The sequence below is a fragment of the Mustela lutreola genome, chromosome 1 (assembly GCF_030435805.1).
Source record: "Mustela lutreola isolate mMusLut2 chromosome 1, mMusLut2.pri, whole genome shotgun sequence".
In the NCBI taxonomy this organism is placed as follows: domain Eukaryota; kingdom Metazoa; phylum Chordata; class Mammalia; order Carnivora; family Mustelidae; genus Mustela; species Mustela lutreola.
The window spans coordinates 96,688,019-96,709,856 of record NC_081290.1 but is presented as its reverse complement, the minus strand read 5'-3'; the positions used below and the strand labels follow the sequence as shown (position 1 = coordinate 96,709,856).

General features: G+C 38.3%; 1 protein-coding gene across 50 annotated transcripts in view; it reads left to right on the top strand.

The window, feature by feature from the left end:
* ANK2 (ankyrin 2) overlaps positions 1-21,838 on the top strand; it is a 330,750-nt gene that overhangs the window by 138,655 nt on the left and 170,257 nt on the right. For all 50 annotated transcript variants that reach the window (XM_059170296.1, XM_059170307.1, XM_059170367.1 and 47 more), the window contains exon 3: positions 21,193-21,291. In XM_059170296.1, the coding sequence (XP_059026279.1) occupies positions 21,193-21,291 (99 nt within the window). The remainder of the gene's footprint in view (positions 1-21,192; positions 21,292-21,838) is intronic.

The window sequence follows — 21,838 nt, the reverse complement described above, 5'->3', positions numbered from 1 at the left end:
TAAGCCTGGGTTTCTGGGGAGCATCATGGCATGTAACATAGAAACCAGGACTTTCTGTACCCTGCTGTATTTCTCAATGAAAGGCAATCTGGCTGCACCAGCTTTCCAAAAATATCACATGTGTTGGCGTTCTGAGATTCCTTAAACTAAAATTTGGATGAAAAATTTTTCTTTATAAAATTTATCTCTTAACTACCATGAGAATTTTGAAATTTAATCCAAAAATATGATTTGGCTTTTAATCATTTCAAGGATATGAGAAAAATTCTTAATTTTGGCACAGAGCAATTTTATAAAAAAAAAAAAAGAACAAAAACAAAACTTCAAGTCTTCATTTTTCTTTTCTAAGTAGTTACAAATCTCTTAACCTCTGTTTTCTTTAAAAGATTAGACTAGTTATTTATTTTGTTATCTCTTGTACACTTAGAAAAGTGAATAAATCTTAGCATTTGCTCCCTATCTGAAACTCATGTATATTTAATGCTTTTCTTATTTTAGTCCTTGTTCACAGTCTAATAATATTACAAACAAGGTTAACATGCAGACATTAAAAATAGACTCTATAATCTTTTCATAAAAAATGTATAGCCAGTTAAAAATCAATAAAAGGCTCAGAAGATTCAGGTACTTTTCCCATGTATAACATTTATTGGTTTCACTGCAGTGACTTTAAAATAAAGTATATCACTTATCATTTATTGGCCATACTCCTAGATATGACACCGAAAGTTAACAGTTTTTGACGTGTCCTGATTTTTGGTCTTGACCCTTTACTGCCGAAGTGTAAAGATCCAAAATTATCAGTTAGATCCTGGACTTCCTTTCTCAGAAACAGAAGGCAAGGTCAAACAAAGCACCATTTTCAAAATAATATTAATGTTCCAAAATACCAGGCCTTTACCAACAAGAAGGTACACCCAACAGTGACTTTGTCCTATGTTCACATAGTTATGACTCAGACCACAAAGCACTTTTGGAAATCACTTTAAGAATATGGGTGCTGGAATCCGAATTCTCATTTTATTCACTTAACCAGCTATGTGACTCAGGGCATTCAGTTTTTTCAGGACTCAGTTTTCTCGATGTGAAGTCGGGATCATTAACAACACTGGAGTCATAGGATTGTTGTGATCATTAAATGAGATGTTTGCAAAATGCTTAGGAAAATATGCATTCAATAAATAGTGGCAAATGATAATCCTTATTATAATAGTATAATATTTTTATATTGATTCTCCACCTAAGCTTTAGCAAAAGTGATGCTGGTTCTCATAGGCAGAACAGATCATAAAAGGTATTCCCGTAGCTTGTGTCATCAAATAGGAAAGGTCACATTTAGTAGCAATTTGGTAACAGTTTCTTCTTATCTGGCTTAAATTAAATATTTTTTTCTGGTATTAAAATCTTTTTTTACCAATGCCATTTGGATCCATCCAGTCTGGACCTTCTTTAAAAAAATACCAAAACCAATTATATTAGCCTGTGAATTTATAAAGGCAACAAAGATGAATACTTGAGAATTGAACTCCTAGAATTAATGGACTATGGAATGAACTATATCTAGTTTCTTAACCAGTCAAATGGGGCACAGATGTATCTGCAAATAATACTGTCATGTATTTATCATTCGACCTCTCATCTAGAAGAAGCAAATAGTGGTGCATCTGTCTGGTTCTGGTTATACGTGCCCTTTTGTTTTTGGATTCTGTATTATTCTCTAATTCTCTTTAGGGCATTAATACTGGTCCTTGCTCTATACCGAGTAATGCTGATTCAGACTAGATCTGAATAATGTCTGCCCAGTATTTTGAGCACTTAGAGTTTTCAGGGTTTTTTATTTTAAGATTTTATGTATTTATTTTTGAGAGAGAGAATGAGAGAGCAGGGTGTGAGGGGGAGCAGAGGGCGAGCAGAGGGGGAGCAAACTCTGAGCTGAGCATGAAACCCAATGTGGGGCCTAATCCCACAACCCTGAGGTCATAACCGGAGCCAAAACCAAGAGTCAGACACTCAGCTGACTGAGCCAACCAAGCACCCCAGAATTTTCATTTCAGTGTTGATAGTTGTTCAATGCAAAGTAATTCCAGTAGAGACTTTTCATCAGCTACTTGTCCCTAACTCTAAAACATTTTGTCTCACAAATTTATGAAGAGGTTTGAAGTGCAACTCTTATTTCATTTAACAAATGCCGGGGATAGCTTCATGCAAAGTATTTCTGTGACTATCTTCTGAAGTATTCTCCTTCAGTGGTTTAGATGAAAACAGAATAATTTATGTTATGGAAATTCTGTTGAATGCTCTTTTCCTATGACTAAAAGACATGGACTTTAAAAAAAAAAACATTTTATTTATTTATTTGACAGAGGGAGAGGGAGAAGCAGACTTCCCGCTGAGTAGGGAGCCTGATGTGGGACATGATCTCAGGACCCTGGGATCATCACCTGAGCCGAAGCCAGGCACTTAAGTGACTGAACCACCCAGGAGCCCCAAAGACATGGATTTTAACACATACCCCAGGAGCCCCTCCATTCTCCCTAATTCATCTCAGATATTATAGTAACATTATAGTCACATTCTTTCTGCCAATCTGAATTAAGGCTTACGGTTTGTTCATCTATTTACTCAAACATGTGATGTGTGTATACTGTATGGCAGGCACTGTTCTAGGTGCAGTGAAAGCAGAGACCAAAACCTGCTCTTGTATAGCTTAGAATCTACAACATGAGAAAAGAGAGATAATCACCAAACAAAAAAGTAAAATATGTGAAAAGAGAGACTGTAATAAAATGGCAGGGAAAGAATACAACAAGGGAAAAGGAGAGGGAGTGAAAAGGAAGCGGTGTGTCATTTTAGGTAGGACGGTCAAAAGAATGCCTGAAGAATTTGACCAAGGAAGCCCTGCACTGTTGGGAGGGAATATATTTTAGAAGAAGGCTTGACCAGTGAGAAAACCCTAGGGAGGGAGCATGCCTGGTTTGCTCTGGGTCCACCAAGAAGGGTGGGGTAGCCAGAGTAGTAGGAGTAGTAGTAGTAGGAGATCAGGGGAGAAATAGGTCAGGGAAAGCCATCAGTGGCACCAAGTCATCATATAAGACCTTGTAGGCTACTTTAAGAACTTTGGCTTTAATTCCAAGAGAGAAGAGAAGTGATTAGAGGGTTTTTAGCAGAGAAGTGACCTAAGCTGACTTAGGATTAAATAGTAACCCTCAGACTGAAAAGGAGAAAGGGCAGAGGAGGAAACATTTTGGTAATACTTGAGGTCAGAGATGAAATGTTCTAGACCCGCAGAGAGATGGTAAGACCTGGTTGGGTTCTGGATATATATTGAAGATAGAGCTGATGGATTTTTGGGGTGGATTTAATGTAGGATAAGCACACAAGAGAGGAGTCAGGGATGAAGGTTGAGGTCACAAAGAGAATTATGAGGGTTGAAGATTCATTAACTGAGAGGAGAGAGAAGGTAGGAAACACTCATCAAGGAGAGTGGAAGAGGGGCACCTGGGTGGCTCAGTGGGTTAAGCCGCTGCCTTCAGCTCAGGTCATGATCTCAGGGTCCTGGGATCGAGTCCCACATCGGGCTCCCTGCTCGGCAGGGAGCTGCTGCTTCCCTCTCTCTCTCTCTGCCTGCCTCTCTGTCTACCGTGATCTCTCTCTGTCAAATAAATAAATAAAATCTTAAAAAAAAAAAAAAAAAAAGGAGAGTGGAGGAGAGAGTAAGGGCGGCAGAGCGTGACTGCCAGGCAGCACTGAGAACCTGCTCGGGGGATGGGGATCAGCTCACATGGATGTGTGTTTTCCCACAGCCATAGTCATACATGGACTCACAGGCAGTTATTTATAGAGTATCATATATGACAAGGAATGTGGCTTAGCTAAGCATGTGGAGTCCAGATAGAGAAAGGCGAGTCAACTGAGGGTGCATGGAAGGGGACGAATAAGATGATTTTAAAGATTATTCATGGAATGTAGCTCCAGCAAGTGAGGATGGGCACACAAGATGTATCCGGTTTATAGTTGATAAATAAATGATAAATGAATGAATGGACCCAGACATTTGGCCAGTCACTTAAATTAATCTGAGTCTCAAATTATCCATTCTTGAAGTGAAAAATAATAATACCTATGGTGTCAAATAACAGTTACCTTTGTTGCATGTCTATAATATGCTTATCACTGTACTGCACACCGTATAATCTATCTGCTCAACATACTTCTCTATCTCAGAAGGAGACTATTGGGGACTCACATTATTTGTGTGAAAACCCATTGTGTTAGGTACACTCAGGAGACCAAAGTAGGGCTCTGTCAATTGTAGTTAGATGGAATTTAATTAAGTCCTATGGCCGTAACTGATGATTTCACTCAGACTAGAGCAGCCGGGTGGACAAGTTTGGAGGAAGTTCTAATAAGTTCATTGCTTCCTACTTAATCAGAATTGTCATTATTTCTTTCAGAGAACTTTTTTTTTTTTTCTTTCAGAGAACTTGTAATTCTGTGTAATACTTAGGAAAGTTCTGGTCATGCCTCTTCAAACTTCTATTCTGCTTTCTAGATGGAAGGAAAGTTTTATCAGGTTATGTTTACAAACCATTTCTTAAGGCAATATTTCTTCTAAGTGGAGAGGAGCCTTTTTTTGGAACCTTGAGAATATATCCACATGCTTCGGTTTGAGAAATACTTCATTAAAATGTGGGCGTTCCTTCAGTAATCACTTGACATCAATTGACACAGTCATAAACATGACCAAGAAATTACTAGATGATATTTAATTAAATGTGATTATCCAGATGCTCCAGAATATACTTCTATTACGTTTTTTGATTGGCGCTAAAATGAAAATGTCAAATAAAACATTCTCAGAGAAGCCTGAGATCCTTAAGAACACATCAAGGGATTCCAGACTGAGAAAAGCCCCTTTAGATGAAGTGCTTCTCTCAGGATCTAATTTCCTCTTATGCATGTTCGTGTTAACCAGCTTCAGCTTCAGAGAGTGAACTTTTCCTGGTTGTGTTTCCAGAGGCTAAGAGATAGATATATTTGTACCTGATCTGTCGATGCACTGACTACATTTACTGAACAGAGTAGAATAACTGGGTGAATGAAGCAGACTCCTACTTAACCTCCATAGGGTACATACTATTCATTAGCTCCCCCAGTGCACAAACACTGAGGTATCCTTTTTCTTGTGCTATGTGCCACATTAAGTATAGAGGTTACATAGGTCAATAGGATTTGATTCTAGCCCATGATAAACCATGCCGGGAAGATAAACAGAGAACACAAATGCAATAAATTGGAAAAAGAACCGAACTTTGCGAATGCTCAGAGGATAAACTAAGCCAGCTTGTGAGTCTTAGAAAACTGGAAATTGATATGAGATGCAATTTGTAGGAATCATTTTGTAATGACGGAAAGCAGCGTAATGCTGTGTTCCTTGGAAGATTCCTAAAGCCAACTTCATTGTTTGATGGCTCCTTCCTTACTCTCCCCGTGTTCTTAACCACATTTGGCTAGTTTTTAATTAAAATTGTAAAAAATGGGGAGAAAATTAGAAGTCAGTGTAATTCTCTAATAATATGACTAGATTTTTATTTTATATGGGTACCTTGAAATGTAAATTTGGTTTCTAGCACAGTTCGGCATACCGTAAGTGTTCAGTAAATGTTTTAATATGTGAATAATATTCAATGGTTATTTTGTATTGAATTTAAGCTTTCTCTAGTCTACATTAAATTTAAACTCTGTACCATGTTTTTATCTGAGTTTAATATTTTGTACAAATTTGTTTCTTCACTTGTGCCTCCTTCGAAGTAGGAGGATGGGGAGGCACCTGGCTGACTCAGTCAGTAGAGCATACAAATCTTAATATCAGGGTTGTAAGCTCAAGCCCTGTGTTGAGTGTAGAGATTACTTAAAATATCTACAAAAAAAGAAGCAGAAGAAGAAGTAGGAGGGTAGAGCACATACTGGTATTAGCTCTGGAACTTTTTTTAGGTCCTGTTCCCTCTTTTTACTTTCCTTCCCTCTGAGGTTCTGCCACTCTTTCCCTCTCTCCAGTCTCATCCTTGCTCCCCTGGAGGCACATCCCCTCCAGACTGCGGCACTGAGAAGTTCTTATATTTCATTAAAAAAAAAAAAATCTACTGATTGGTTCTGTTACATACTCCTTTTTGCTTACTGATTTTGATAAATTCTATGTTAGAGGGAGAAAATCCAGGTTTGGTTTGGTTTTTGTTTTAAGATTTTACTTATTTATTTGACAGGGAGAGAGTGAGAGCACAAACTGGAAGACAAAGGGAGAGGGAGAAGCAGTCTTCCTGCTGAGCAGGAAGCCTGATGCTGGGCTGGATTCCAAGATCCTGGGATCATGACCTGCCAGAGGCAGCTGCTTAACTGACTGAGCCACTCAGGCACCCCCAAATCCAGGTTTTCAATGCCCTCTTTCAAGATGAGTTGATTGAAATATTAAATGAGTCAGTGATAAATATACAAAGGCAAGATTTATTCTCTTGGATATTTTCTTTAAAGTCTTCTGGAAATTATACTCTCATTACTTGTCATCTGATCTAAGAACCACAAAATTTTATTACAGTAAGAAACTTAAGGGCTCAACCATTCTAAACCCTTTCCTTCATTTTTACTTAAAATTAAAACTAGCTAAACTTGACATGGATATAATAACATTTTAGAATACATTATAGAATTCTTTTCTAATTTTGACACATTTGGACTTTCTATGTCTAGAAAGAGGATAATTTTTCTCCTTAACTACTGACTTCTTATGGGAGACTGAGATATTTCCTATTCCACAGAATATCAAATAGAATTAATGAGAAACTCAAGTCTAAAGAAAGCTAAATAGAATTGTAATGCAGGATCCATAGTTTTTTTTGTTTTTGTTTTTGTTTTTTTTTTTAATAATTGTAGGGGTTAAGAGTATAGTTTCTGAGCTAGAATCACCAGGTAGTTCATAGCTCATAACGCTCAATTTAAGGTTAAGTGAGTTAATGTAATTAAAAGCTTAGAACGGAGCCTGACATGTAAGAAGAAGTTATAATAAGTTTTAGCTATTATTTTAAAAATTTGCTGTCAACTTTCAGAGTTAATATTTAAATCCCTTTAACCCATGACTATCATAATAAGTAGCTCAAATAGTGTTCTTCCTTTGAGCTTCATATGCTGTTTCACTTTAGCACATGCAAAGCCAAATATGAAAGAAATAATTTGTCCAGTATTTCTCACAGAAATTAACTAAAGAAATGAGACCATGTGAAAACATTTAAATTAGGAGAGTTAAAGCTTTCAGTAAAAAAATAGCACCTCTTTGAATTATTGGCAAGGGTGATTAAGAATGGACCAGGTTCCCGTCTGTTTCCTAGGTTTCATTGGAACTGAAAATACTTTTTAAAGTCAATCAATTAAAAAAAATAATAAAGTCAATCAATTCTGCATGTATTAATAATATGCCTAGTCCAGGTAAACATTATATGTCAGTCTCAAAAAGTTATAATAAGTTATAATAAGTTTTAACCAACTCTCAGCTAGAAAACAGGAGTGAGGAGTATATGCATTTATTACTTTTGGCACCTAACCAGGAAATTATAATATTTTACATTTGTATATTATTTTATAGATTCAAAATAGCATAAACATACTTTATCTTATATTCTTCTTAAACTATCTGAAGTAGGCAGAGTTGGAAATTTCACCATTTTATGAATGAAGAAACGACTTTATTATTTTTTTTTTTTTTTTAAAGATTTATTTATTTATTTATTTGACAGAGAGAGATCACAGTAGGAGAGAGGAAGGGAAGAGATCACAGAGAGAGAGGAAGGGAAGCAGGCCCCCTGCTGAGCAGAGAGCCAGATGTGGGACTCGATCCCAGGACCCTGAGATCATGACCTGAGCCGAAGGCAGCGGCTTAACCCACTGAGCCACCCAGGCGCCCCCGACTTTATTATTTTTTTAAAGATTTTATTTATTTATTTGACAGTGAGAGATCACAAGCAGGCAGAGAGGCAGGCAAAGAGAGAGAGAGAGAGGGAAGCAGGCTCCTTGCTGAGCAAGGAACCCAATGTAGGACTCAATCTGAGGACCCTGAGATCAGGGCCTGAGCTGAAGGCAGTGGCTTAACCCACTGAGCCACCCAGGCGCCCCCAAATGAAGAAACTTTAAATCATGTTGTTCATACCGGAGAGAAGCTAGGAACTCATATTTCACTTTGCCTCCAGTGCACCTTGCCCCCTGCCACAGCCCCGGATGCACCTGTGGTTCTGCATAGACTTTGCCCCTGTCCTCAAAGCAAAGAGCTTTCCCTTGTACCATCATCATCCTTCATGTTGGATCGCAGCGTTCACCTACAATAGGAATAATTAAGTTCCGAAAATTCAAATAAGCATGCCTCGGAAACCAATCCTCTCTTAGAATGGTCCTGATGAGCGTCAGGTTTTCACTTTTTTGGTCTGCAAGGACATCTAGTTTCCCCAAGATACCCTCATGTCTTGGGTCTTGCCAAAACCTGCTTAGTTTTTTGTTTTTTTTGTTTTGGTTTGTTTTCTGTCTAGAGCACCTGTGTACACTCTCTCTCTGACACACATGTGTGTGCATGTATGCACGTGCGTTGTGGAAGGTTTCACCAGAAACAAAACAGAACAAAATAAACCCCACAGTCAACACTTGCTCATTGGCAGGGCATTCTATTTTTCTTTCTTGGACTTTATGTTTTAACATTTTAAGTTTTTCATTGTTTCATTCATCAAGTATGTATTTCTCAGCTCCATAGCCTCTTTGTCCCTCTTGATCTTGGTAAGATTTTGAAGAATTTTCAGAACTCTTTCTTCTTCCAGGCTAGCTCATCATCATACTTAAATCCATTCTCTGTATTCTGGGGATTATATGGTAGAAAGATTTGATGGGGCTGGACAGGGGTAAAGACCGGTAGCCAACAACAGAGCAACCATCCAGAAGCACTATGGATATCTGGGTGGCCCTGAATCATAGATGACATGGAGATCTAGAAGTAGATTTTACAAAGTGATACTTTCTTTCTCTCTATTTTAAAGTTTTAATTTTTTTTAAAAATTGTATTTATTTATTGGAGAGAGAGCACACAAGCAGGGGGAGTGGCAGAGGGAGAGGGAGAAGCAGGCTCCTTGCTGAGAGCATGACCTGAGCCTTAGGCAGATGCTTAACCAACTGAGCCACCCAGGCACATCACAAAATGATATTTTCAAAGCATTCTTATTCTAAGCATTTTCCCTATGAAATGATCAACGAGCTACCAAATTCCAAGCCTCACTGTCAGTTAGAAAATACCTTACTAAAAATTCATCATTTTTGGAATTATAAAGAGAAAGCCTTGGAGAGCTGAGAATAACTCACTAGTAAAACAAGTTTCCTCATGGATCATCATAGTTTCATTTCCTTTTTAAATCAGAAACTTTTGGAGACCAACGAAAGACATGATAGAATCAGTTAAATTGTGTATGATGAAGAGGACACATTGGTTGCTCTGATGTTCCCAATCTTCATAAAAACTGAATGAATCTTTAATTCTATTACAGTGAGTACTCTTAGTTTAGAGCAACTACCGTGGAGGAGGTAGGAAAGGTACAGCTAGATTATGGCTGGGTATAAGGAGTGAAAATTGGGTTGGGAATATATAAACAGGTTATTGTTGTTTTGATTTTGAGTTCTTTTTCTCCATGTATAGATAACTTCTTTTGCTGATGTCATTTATGCCAATGGAACTGTGAAATTATAAATCATATTTCATAATTATTTGTATCTCTGTATGTGAGCATTTTGTTCCTCTTGTAAAAAAGCTGATTTAAGATGTCACTGATAGAGGAGTCCCCTTTAGAGACTAGGGGTCAACTTTTTCCTTTCTTTTCTCTACTATTGCCCTTTGATTGTCCCCATTTTACTCTACATCTTTTTCTTCTAATATTTTTTAAGAACTCATATATTTCAGTTGCCTCCTTCCAAATATTTACATTTTAATAGAATTAAGGAAGTTATGTAAGTTAGTTGTAGTTTTCTGATATGCATATACAGATTGGAGTACCCTTAACTCAAATTGTAAGATTTGCAAAATAGAGTAGCCAGAGATTTGAGGAGGGGAGGGAAACAACAAAAAAAAAAGCCACAGACAAGTCTATGTAGCATAGAGATTACTTTCAGTTGTTTAATTAAAAATATTTTGGGCTCTTTGGGAACAGAATATATGACACATATCCACTGCTTCTCCCTTAGAACCTAGAACCTAGAGATGAGCACTTGGTGGATACCTGGCAAACACTTGTTGAATATGGATTTGTACTAAGATACAAAAGAGCTTAATGGATTTTGTTGCAAACATTTAGCCTTTATGTATGTTTAGCTGTACCTGCTTGAATCTGTTCTTCACCTTTCCAGATGGACTACTCTATATCTTTTCTGTATGTGCCAGCAAACATAACTAACACTCGAATGGCTCTATAAAAATTTTTATTGTCTATCTGTTCTACCTGGGGTTTCATGCACTAGTTTTATATGATCATAGAAAAGCAGCCGATGGGTAAAATAGCTCATAAAATCAAGAGAAATGGTGAATACAGCTTACTATAAAATCTGATTATAAATAATGTTATAAAATTGCTTTATAAAATTTTAATAGAAGTGCTAAACAAAAAAATCTACCTTTTAAGATTGATTAATTTGCATATGGTTGGGGCACCTGGGTGGCTCAGTTGGTTGAGTATGGGACTCTTGATTTTGGTTCAGGTTGTGATCTCAGGGCTAAGAAAACGTTGTTCCTCAAAGGACTGCTGCCTCCTTCAACTTGCCTTTAACCCTAGAAAGTGGGGGGGGGGGGAGGTCTATCAATCTGACCACAACTGCTGCCTTCCCACCTGCTCCCTTTATGCACATTCTGACTGCCCCCCCCATCAGCAGCTGCACTCCCAGATCCTCTGCTATCACCTGCAGCAGGATGGCCAGACATGCAGCAGGCAACATAGCAGACGAGCTCCATCCCTCAGAAGCCCCAGACCAACAAGTCTGTCTACAACAGCTATAGCTGGGGGGCCCACTGAGGCCCTGACCCTCATCTTCTCCCAGTCCCATCTTCTGAGAGAGCTTCTCAGCCTGGCAACTACGGAAACAAGATCAAAGAGAGAAAGGACTGGGGGGCGGTATCTAGTGCCCCCCAACCCCCAGTGGCCCACCCCATGCCTCAGCTTCATGTCTGTCCCATTCCCATACCATCCTCACTCTGCTGTATGTATTATCGGATTTGTATTTTCTGCCTTTTTTTTTTTCTCTCTTTTCCTCTCCTCCTCCCTCCTTACATTCAAGATTATGGAACTTTGCTGTGGGCCTTGCCTGCCTGCCTGCCTTCCTTCCCTCCTTCCTTCTCCGCCTCCTGTTCACCCTGGTGATGTATGGGTGAGGTGGGGAGGTGGGACCCCCAAATATATGTCAGCCCAACAGCCCTGGTCTCCTCCTTTATTATTAGGAAAGAAAACAACAAAAAGTGGCATCATGAATATGAACAACATTGTCAGATGAATTAGTTGAAGTATTTTTTTTGTACTATGTCCTCAAATTTTTTTTTTAAAGATTTTATTTATTTATTTATTTATTTATTTGTCAGAGAGAGAGAGAGAGAGAGCGTGCACAAGCAGGCAGAGTAGCAGGCAGAGGCGGAGAGAGAAGCAGGCTCCCTGCTGAGCAAAGAACCCAATGCGGGACTCCATCCCAGGATACTAGAATCATGACCTGAGCCAAAGGCAGCCACTTAAACGACTGAGCCACCCAGGTGTCCCCTATGTCCTCAAATTTAATGGATTAATGTGTCTTGTATGTATAAAAAGAAAACCTCTTACAAAAAAAAAAAAGAAGACACCCAGCTGGTCCTAAAGTCACTGGCCTCATCCTATCAGTGGCCCTGTCTGTGCTTTTGCCTGAGCACAAGTCTGAGCCCCTCCCACTAGAAGGAATATGGGATGGAAGCCTACCACCCCTACTGTGCATTTCTGGACTCCTATCCCTAAGTCCGTGGACCTGGGCCCCTTGACTTGGCCTCATGGCATTGGAGGTCCCAGAGACCCTGGGTAAGGACAAAAAGGAAAGAAAGCCAGAGAAGTTGAAATGCTACATTTGTTTGGCACCTGGGAGGATCTTAGCCTGCTGGAATGGAATGCAGATGATTTCCCCATTTTCTTTGGGGATCTGAGCAATGAGGTGAATGATGACCTCTTGGCATGACAGTCAACTGCTTCCCATCCTTTCTGAAGGCTGAGGTGATCTGCGACAAGTCTGAGGCGAGACCAGGGGTTAGTCAGCTGTCAAGGAGCCCAGCAACTATGCACAGACCATATGCACACCGGGTGTGAGATGAATGGGAAGTAGTGAGCTCGTGCCCCATCACGCTGCACGGGGGCAGGTGGGAGGACTAGAAGCTGGACTTGGTATGCAAGAAGCAGAAGGAGAAGAAATCGGGTGTATGATGGGGTCTGTGGCCAGGCACCTTCTCCCTCCCTCCTGGGGACTGGCTCCTTTCCACAGTTCTCTTTGGAAAACCCCCAACTATTCACCCACGCATCCTCCCCCAAAGCAGCTTCAATAAAATTATATCATTTTTTTAACCAACTGAGCCACCCAGGCGTCCCTATATCATTTTTTTAAAAAGGCTAAAACAGTGGCACACAACTTGTGCTTATAATCATTGTCCTCACATTTTCATTGTTATCATTATCATTTTTATAGATCAGATCATTAGAGGACAAAGAGGTCAAGTGTAGGAGCAGAGCAAGGAACAGGCTGCATTTCTGATTCCCAACACCATGTAATTATTCCTGCAGCTGACCACACTGTCTTAGAAAAGAAAATAGAAAGATAAAAGGAAGGGAAGAAAGAAAAAAAAATCAATTTCAGTCAGTTGCATACAGATGAGAAACATTTAACCTTTTAACAACCTTAAAAGGAAAGATTTCCAGCCAGTGACTAGGATACTCTTCCATTGTCTCATTCAGTTAGTGTTGTTTTCCTGTTTTTTTTTAAATCTATTTTCTTCCAGATGTGTTGATCCACCGAGTAGCTAGTTAGAATCATCAACCATATTAATCAAAGCATAATTGCTGTCTGTGACCACTGTGAGATAAGGAGTCAAACTCGGTAGAAGCACTTGGCATGATGCTGTTTTAAGATGCAAAAGGCCTGAAGAATTTTTACAGTAATGTTTCGGTGGCACAACCCATACACAAATACACTCATATGCGACATCATTAAAAACAAAACTAAACAGTTTAAGATAAAAGCAAAACCAAGGAAAAAGAGGAATTAGAGAACTTGTGGTAATTAATTCTGATGGATACTGAATTTATTCTGTTTCCTGGAAATCAGTGAAAGAGACCAACACATTGATTTATGCAGTTTTCCTAAATTAAAGTTTAGTAAAAAGAAGCACAGAGGCTTTTCCTATTACTAAACTATTTCCTGTTACTGAACTCAATGATGGTTAATCCAGAGAACCCATATAAAATAAACACAAGGGTATAAATATTGCTCAGATGGACATTTCTTATATTCACTTTACATATAAACCAAATATGTAGCAATATATTCTAAGTCAGCAAAGCCATTTCTGTAGGGAATAGAGATAACATACTCCAGGTGCATTGTTTTCTGGTGATCTAACTGAATATCTAACCTGACATTAATTTAAAATTGAGAATGAATAGTTATTGTTTCTGTTAAATATGAATTGTTTCAGAAGATTCTTTGGCTATAACTCAGTAAGCTCATGATTAGTGTTCTAATAAATGCAGAAACTGACAATATGTTTTGGATATGTGCCTCAAATACTATATGTGTGGGAAGCACGACTGGGAAAGTCCCAGAACCTACTCTGTATGTGCTCCCAAATATAAAATATCTGACTAGGAATGGCTGGGTGGCTCAGTTGGTTAAGCGTCTGCCTTTGGCTGAGGTCATCATCTCAGAGTGCTAGGATTGAGCCCCACATTGGGCTCTCTGCTCAGCGGGGAGTCTGCTAGTTCCTCTGGCCCTCCCCTTCACCATTTTTTTTCTCTCTCAAATAAATAAATAAAATCTAAAAAAAAAACCTGACTTGTTGGTCCTATCTCCTCATTTCCTTACCTGACAAAGTGAAGAATTTCTAACAACAACATAACATCCTTTGAAATCTAGGCCAGTACTACTAATTGACGGTAAGTGAAAGCATGTCAGTGTGGCTCCTGTGGGAAATTTGATTTTTAGAAACATGACTTCAGGGATTAACCAAAATGGGTTAACTGCAAAATAAATGTATTCTCTAGGAGTTAGCTGAGTTGTACTATTGAATAGGATTATTTATCACTTTTCATTTAAACATGATTAACTTATACATTAGCTTATAGTCACAAGATAAAATATTTTTCATTTAAGTCTAGTTGATGCTGAGTTGCTTTTTCTGATCACAGTTACTCAACATATTCAATTGCTAATTAAATCTATTTTTGGTTAGAAATTCTGGAACCAAAAAATTAAGCGTGAAGCAAATTGCTTGTCTTCTATTTTCTACAGCTAATTCAATAATATGATAGCAATAATGTGATAGTCCCAATTTGGTTGCATTCTAAAAGAAGGTAGATTAAAAATTTATAGCATTTATAACTAGAATGTCAGGCATCATCTGTATCTTTATAACTGCTCTAATTTCAGTAGTATTAGTATCACAGAAATTTAAAAGACCCATGTATATCCTGAATTCAATTTATATATTATATACAGTTTGGTTTCTGAACTAATGCCTCATATGGAAAATTTTAATCATATTCTTGGCCATGTTGTCAATGAAATGCAACCATATTTCAGTGATGTAGTAGGATCTTTGTGTCTCCTGAAAGGGTACTTTTTCATTGGAAAATTTTTTTAACTTAGAGCATCAGCTTTGTCATTAATTGAGAAGAAAGCTAGCCAATTATTTAAGAAGTTAAAGCAAGTTAAAGCTTTTAGCTGAGTGGATACTGTAGAGTCAAAGGAGAAGGATACCCCAGAAGGGAAATTGAGAAGGGTATTGAAAATCCTCTAAACATCGGAGTTGACCAGTCATGGAATTGAAGAAAATTTTACACCTTTTATTTATTTTTTTTAATTTTTAAAATATTTTTAAAATTTATTTTATTTTTTAAATTTGTTTTTAAAGATTTCATTTACTTATTTGACAGAGAGGGAGAGATCACAAGCAGGGGGGTGGCAGAGAGGGAGGGAAAAGCTCAGCAAGGAGCCTGATATGGGGCTCGATCCCAGGACCCTGTTATCATGACCTGAGCTGAAGGCAGACACTTAACCAACTGAGCCACCCTAGTGCCCCAATTTACTTATTTTAGAAAGAGAGAGAAAAGGAGAGAGCACGTGCATGAGCGTGTTAGTGGGGGAGGGGCAGAGGCAGAGAGAATCTCCAACACTTTTCACTCAGAGTGCAGAGAGCCCAGTGTGGGGCTTGATCTCACAACCCTGAGAAATCATGACCTGAGCCAAACCAAGAGTCAGATCAGGCATCCCAACTTTACACCTTTTAAACACCTTAATTCTCGAACATTTTTATTTTAAATGAGTAGAATGTTGTATTCAGAATGCCACTGTTGAGATCATTTTCAAACCAGTCTAGGCACCCATTTTAAGCAATCACGAATTGATGAGTAGTTAAAAATGCTTGACTCTTTTTTAAAAATCATTTATCTTTATTTTCATAATTTAATATTTATTAACATTACATAGTATATATTGAGCAATTGATTTAATAAGCTTTCTCTTTATAAAATTTATAAAAAAAGATTGCCTGATTTATAGGCTGATCCCACATACTGCCCATATTATAGAATTTTGACCTAAATGAAGGTCAGATTCAGGCCATTGTATCTTAGAGAAACTGACCATTGGGGAGTCATTTTTCTAGTTCACATTGTTCTTGAGATGAAACTGCTGTCAAATCTAAAACTTTGGCATGCAGTGATATTGCTGGTAAATGTCTAACAACTGGCTCTGAAGGGTGGGAGAAGGGGAGCCCTGATACATATTATTTGTTGATTTGCAGAGTGAAACATTTCCATGGCAGAATAGGAAGACATGATACTGAGAAATACTAAATTAAGGAGCTAAGAGAGAAATCCCTGGCAAATATTGAAAACATTGAGGAGATGCTTTATTCTTCTCTTCCTTCTGTCCTCCTTTTTCAGCTGATCACAGCTCAGAAGCCTTGGGCTTGGTCTGGGAAATCTTGTAACTGGGGTGCAAGGATATATGAGCATCTGGCTTTGGGTGTCCCAAATACACCAGGCTTTGCCAATCATCCCTGACAAAATCCAGCGGCAGAGAGATGAGTGGGGGTGAAACAAGGCAGGGATTTATTTCAGTGAGGCCAGCACCAAGAAGACAGTGGACCAATGTCCCAAAGACTGTCTGTCTCCAAAGTGCTGAAAATAATTCTAGGTTTATGTAAGAGAAGTGTAGGACCGAAGTTGCTGGGTGTGTAGATGGGCAGGAAAGTTCTGTCCGTCATAGTTGAGCGGTCAGTCATGCGGGGTCTCAATGGTGTCAGATCAAGGCAGTTGTACTGCTTGATGGGGTAGTTTCAGTTCCTATCACAGGATGCTTAGCCCACCAAGTCTTTTGCCTGCGTTAAAAGATAAGCAGGAAAGAACTTAATGAGGTAGAAATTATAGACAGAGGCCAGAATGGAGGCAATGCAAGTCCTCTTTCAATTTCATCTATTTGGAGTGGTTAAAGGACTCTGAGGAACGTAAGGTGGAAATCCTTCATGTTCCATCAACTGGAATTTCAATTAACAAGTTAAACTTTTCCTTTAAGTTAAATAATCATTGACATCAGATTAAATAATTACTAAAAAGTCAAAGTGAGTCAATGAGAAAATTCTTTTTTTTTTTTTTTTGTCAATGAGAAAATTCTAATGGGGTATCAAACTTAACAAAATTACCTTTTCCCCCCAAACCAAAAGAGAATTGCAGAAGAACAAATGAAACGATTCCCCATTCTTCCAGTCTTGAAGAGGAACTTCTTCAAGTTTCTCTTCATCCTAAAGACCCATCCTAAAGGATGGGTCAACACAGGGGGCAGCTTGCTGGCTAGTTCAGTCAATAGAGCATGCAAATTTTGAGCTAAGGATTATGAGTTTGAGCCCCATGTTGGGTATAGAGATTATTTAAAAAAAAAAGAAAGGAAGAAAGAGTGGATCAATACAGAAAGTCATACATGGAGAGGTTTTATTATTTGAACAAGACAACTGTTTGCCCCTCAGGTAAGAACTTACTGAATGATATGACATCAGATTTTAGAAAAAAGGAAGTGTAACTGAGCCAACGTGAGTTCTCTCCTTAGTGAGTCAGAGATACACCAGCTGGAGTTGTCGCACGAAGTAAACTTTATTTTCAGCAAATAAGGAGATCATGGGGGAATAACTTCCAAAGCTGTGATTTCCCCGAGCCAGGGTGAATGGGTTCCTTTTATTTAGGGTTAGGATGAATATTTAGATAGGGAAGCCCTGTCCTCATATGTAGAGGCAGGCATAAGACCCTGTATGCCCCTTAAGGAAACATACCTATACAGACATTGCAAGTTATGTAAATGAAGCTTATGTTCCTCTTTGGAGGGAAACAGTAGTATTATAATGAGGTAAAGTTGGTTGACAATCATCTTAGAGGTCACTCCAAGTCATCTGTGTAGGCTTGAGTCAGGAGTTAAGCTCAAATTGGTCTGGGTGGTCTTGGCCAGCTGGTGGTCTTGCCAGGGCAGTTCCATGGCTGGAGAGGTAGTTTTGGTTTCCAGTTGCCTGAGTTAAGAGATAAGCTGGAAAGGAGCTCAAAGAAAACCATGGGACAAAGGTGGTGGGTACAAGCAGGTGGACAATAAAGATCAGGTCTTGGAGTCTAGCTGGTGACAATGACAATTCCAGGACAGAGTAAATCCAGATGTTCTATGGGTAGGACTCAAACACCTGGAAAAAATATTCCCAAAACAATCATTTGGAGAAAAATCTAGTCCCATTTGAACAAAAATCCTGATCTATAGAAAGCTTATAAATTCTAGGGACAACTCAGGCTTTTCCTTTTGAATATATTAAACAGTTTTGACTCTGTTGGAGGTGCCTGGGTCGCTCAGTTGGTTAAGCATCTGCTTCAGCTTAGGTCATGGTCCCCGTGTTCTGTGGGATTAAGCATCCAGTGGGGCTCCCTGCTCAGTGGGGAGTCTGCTTCTCCCTCTCTCTCTGCCCCTCCCACCCCCAATTGTTCTCTTTCTCTCTCTCAAATAAACAAAATCTTTAAAAAACATAGTTTTGATTATTTGCAAATGTAATCTTTACCAAAATATTACCTCTATGCTCTCTTTAGGTTCATTCGTTCATCCAACAGTATTTATGGAGTACTGTGTGTCAGACATGGGGTGGGTAGAGTCTTAGGTAAATTACAGGATTAGAGTCTCAAAGTTCCTTTCAAACTCTCAAGTGGAAACTTCAGGTGGACCAGAGGTAAAAATTGAGGAAAAGGAAGGACAACTTCTTATAATAGACATCTGAAAATGAAAAATTCTTTAAATATAAATTTGCTAGGGGGAGTCTGGGTGGCTCAGTCAGTTGAGGATCCAACTCCACTCTTGTTTCAGCCCAGGTCAACATCTCCGGGTACTGAGATTGAGCCCCGGGTGGTCTCCAGGCTGGGCGGGGAGTCTGCTTGAGATTCTCTCTCGGCCTCCCCCTCTGCCTCCATCCTGCCCTGCCTCCTGATCATGTGTGTGCTAATGCTGTCTCTCACATAAATAAATAAAATAATTTTTAAAAAATGAAGAGGTATTAATTTGTTAGGCCATCTAACAACTCAGTGATTTTAACATTTGTTTCTTACTGACTGAAATAACAGATCCAACTCGAAAGACATTTATGTAATGGCTCATGACACAGAGTAAAACATTTCTTCCCGTACGCAACTTAGGAAAACTAAACAAATGCCATGCTGAAAAATATATAGAATAATAAGATAACAGTAAAGTTAAAGGGTCTAAAATATCGGGTTGATTAGCTCCTTAAAAATTCCTACCTGCAGGGGCACCTGGGTGGCCCAGTGGTTAAGCCTCTGCTTTCAGCTCAGGTCATGATCTCAGGGTCCTCGGATCGAGCCCTACATCGGGCCCTCTGCTCAGCAGGGAGCCTGCTTCCCTCTCTCTCTCTGCCTGCCTTTCTGACTACTTGTGATCTCTGTAAAATAAATAAATAAAATCTTAAAAATAAAAAAATTCCTACCTACGATCACACTGCTTTCCCTTCATTGTGTCATAATGAGTTTACAATTTGTGAAGTAGTTTATGTCTATTTAAATTAAGTACTTCCTGTTACCAATGAGACTGGGTGTTGAATAACTCAGAAAACAACTTTGGTCAGGTGAAGAGGTGGAAAATAATTTTTATTTGTTGAATCATTTGTATATAGTTAACACAGTTAACATTATTTTTTCTTTTATTTTTAATTTATTTTCAGCATAACAGTATTCATTGTTTTTGTACCACACCCAGTGCTCCATGCAATCCGTGCCCTCTCTAATACCCACCACCTGGTTCCCCCAACCTCCCACCGCCCCCCCGCCACTTAAAACCCCTCAGATTGTTTTTCAGAGTCCATAGTCTCTCATGGTTCACCTCCCCTTCCAATTTCCCCCAACTCCCTTCTCCTAACTCCCCAAGTCCACCATGCTATCTGTTATGCTCCACAAATAAGTGAAACCATATGATAATTGACAGTTAACAATATTTGCATGCTGATAGATCAGAGTCCTAGAACTGTCTTTTTCAAGTTTCTGTTAAATTGTTGATTCATTTGCTAAATTTTCTAGGAAAAACAAATTTTGAAAGCACCTTAATTTTTATCATTTTGTGCCAGTAATATATGGAAACCATGACATGCCTGTAATGATAGGACGACTATATCCGCTGCTCAAAGTGAAATGTTGAAAACCAGGACCATGTTTGCAAAGGAGAAAAACAAAGATTACTTTGTTTTTGAACCAGATATAAAAGCCTGAATGCCTTCCATAAGAAAAAAGTTCAGTATAAGATATATAGTGACCGCAAACAGGAAATTTGTCGTCCAGCAATTTGTATATGTATTTGGTTTCCTATTATGTATTAAAAAACAAAATTCAACCAATTAGATTTGAAGATCTAGTTAGCTTTATTAAACAGTTAATGAAAAGGGCAGTATCCCATCTAGCAAGTATAGGGAAGCTCTAAGAAGTAGTACTAAATGGAAGGTTTTTATAGGAAGGAAGGTGGGGCAAGAAAATTCTTAGCAAGAACAAAGTAATGTTCCAGGCAAGGTCACTTTCCCTTGGGAAAAAGCAGGGGGTCTTAACATTCAGATTACCTCATCTTCCTTTGGGGAATGGAGAGGACCCACGTGACAGATCACCTCATTGGTACTGATCATGGAATTCTAGATTGACTGATTAAGTCATTTCTGGGGGAGATCAATATAATGTATGTAGATACCATATTTAGTAAAATTATCAATGAGTTTTTTCAGTGCTCTGGTGAGTAATTTTTCAAGAATTTAGATAAATGTGAATCAGTTATTACAGTAGTATCATATTATAAGGAAAATATAAAATTTGGGAGGAAAAATCCTAAAGGCAAATTAGTGATATGGTACTAAATGTCTTTTAAGTACGAAGTTGTTATTGCAGAGTTGTTTTACCTTAGAATTGTCCTACAGCTTTTTAATCATTTTTTATGAAAAAGATATTTCCTTCCCATTTGTTAAAAAGTAAGATTTGTTTAAACTCTGTGTTCTAGAAACTGGAAAGAATTTTATTTCTGGCTGGTGCAACAAATGATACAGAGTTGCTCTTTTTCTTTTTTTTTTTTTTTCTCATTAGAAAATTATTTAGATACTTCTTAGTTAAAAAAAAAAAAGTTTGCTGGGATAAGGTTGCTAAATCCACATTTCTAATGAATATTTACCTCTTTTCCTCTGTGAATCACTAACACTGGAAATTCGTCTGTCTGATGAATCTCAAGCTAATGCAAAAAGAAAAAGTACAACCAAGTCTGTCTAGTCTCTGGGTTAGATCCATGCATGGAAATCAGCTACTGTTCACAACCATTATTCCACTTCTGAAGTCTTGTTTGCTTCTCTTTCAGAATGGACTCAATGCTCTCCACCTGGCTGCCAAGGAGGGTCACGTGGGTCTGGTTCAGGAGCTGCTGGGAAGAGGATCCTCTGTGGATTCTGCCACCAAGGTAATATTTGTGCTGGGAGAATTTATTTCCTCGGAACAGAGGAAATGACTTAAAGTTGTTTTCTCTGGTTATGCATTGCAGAGGTTTGCTGGAACACCAAGATGCTTGACAATACAGAACTGATATGCAACTCTTATTACTAAACTTTGTAGAAAGTTGGAATTGGTTTATTTTAGGGTTTTATCAAACATGAGACTGAACAATTCTATGTACCTGGTTTCTAATATTTTGTCTTTTTTCACAGAGAGAGTAGATTGATATAATCCTTTATAGACAATAACACCTATTTTCCTAAAATTAATTGATTAAAAAATATAAATTGATGTAGTAATCTTCTCAGTGGAAATGGACAAGATATTTTCATGCTTTGTTATATCTTTTATTATATTCATTTAACTTGGTAAGAGAATATGCAGAATCTTTTATACTGTGATGGAGAAGAGTGTGAATCATGGATTGAATTATTGGGAAAATTAGATTTTGTCACTCTAATGTGTGTATGTAGAGAAATTGGACTCCTTTTTAAAGAACTGTACGAGGTGTTTGA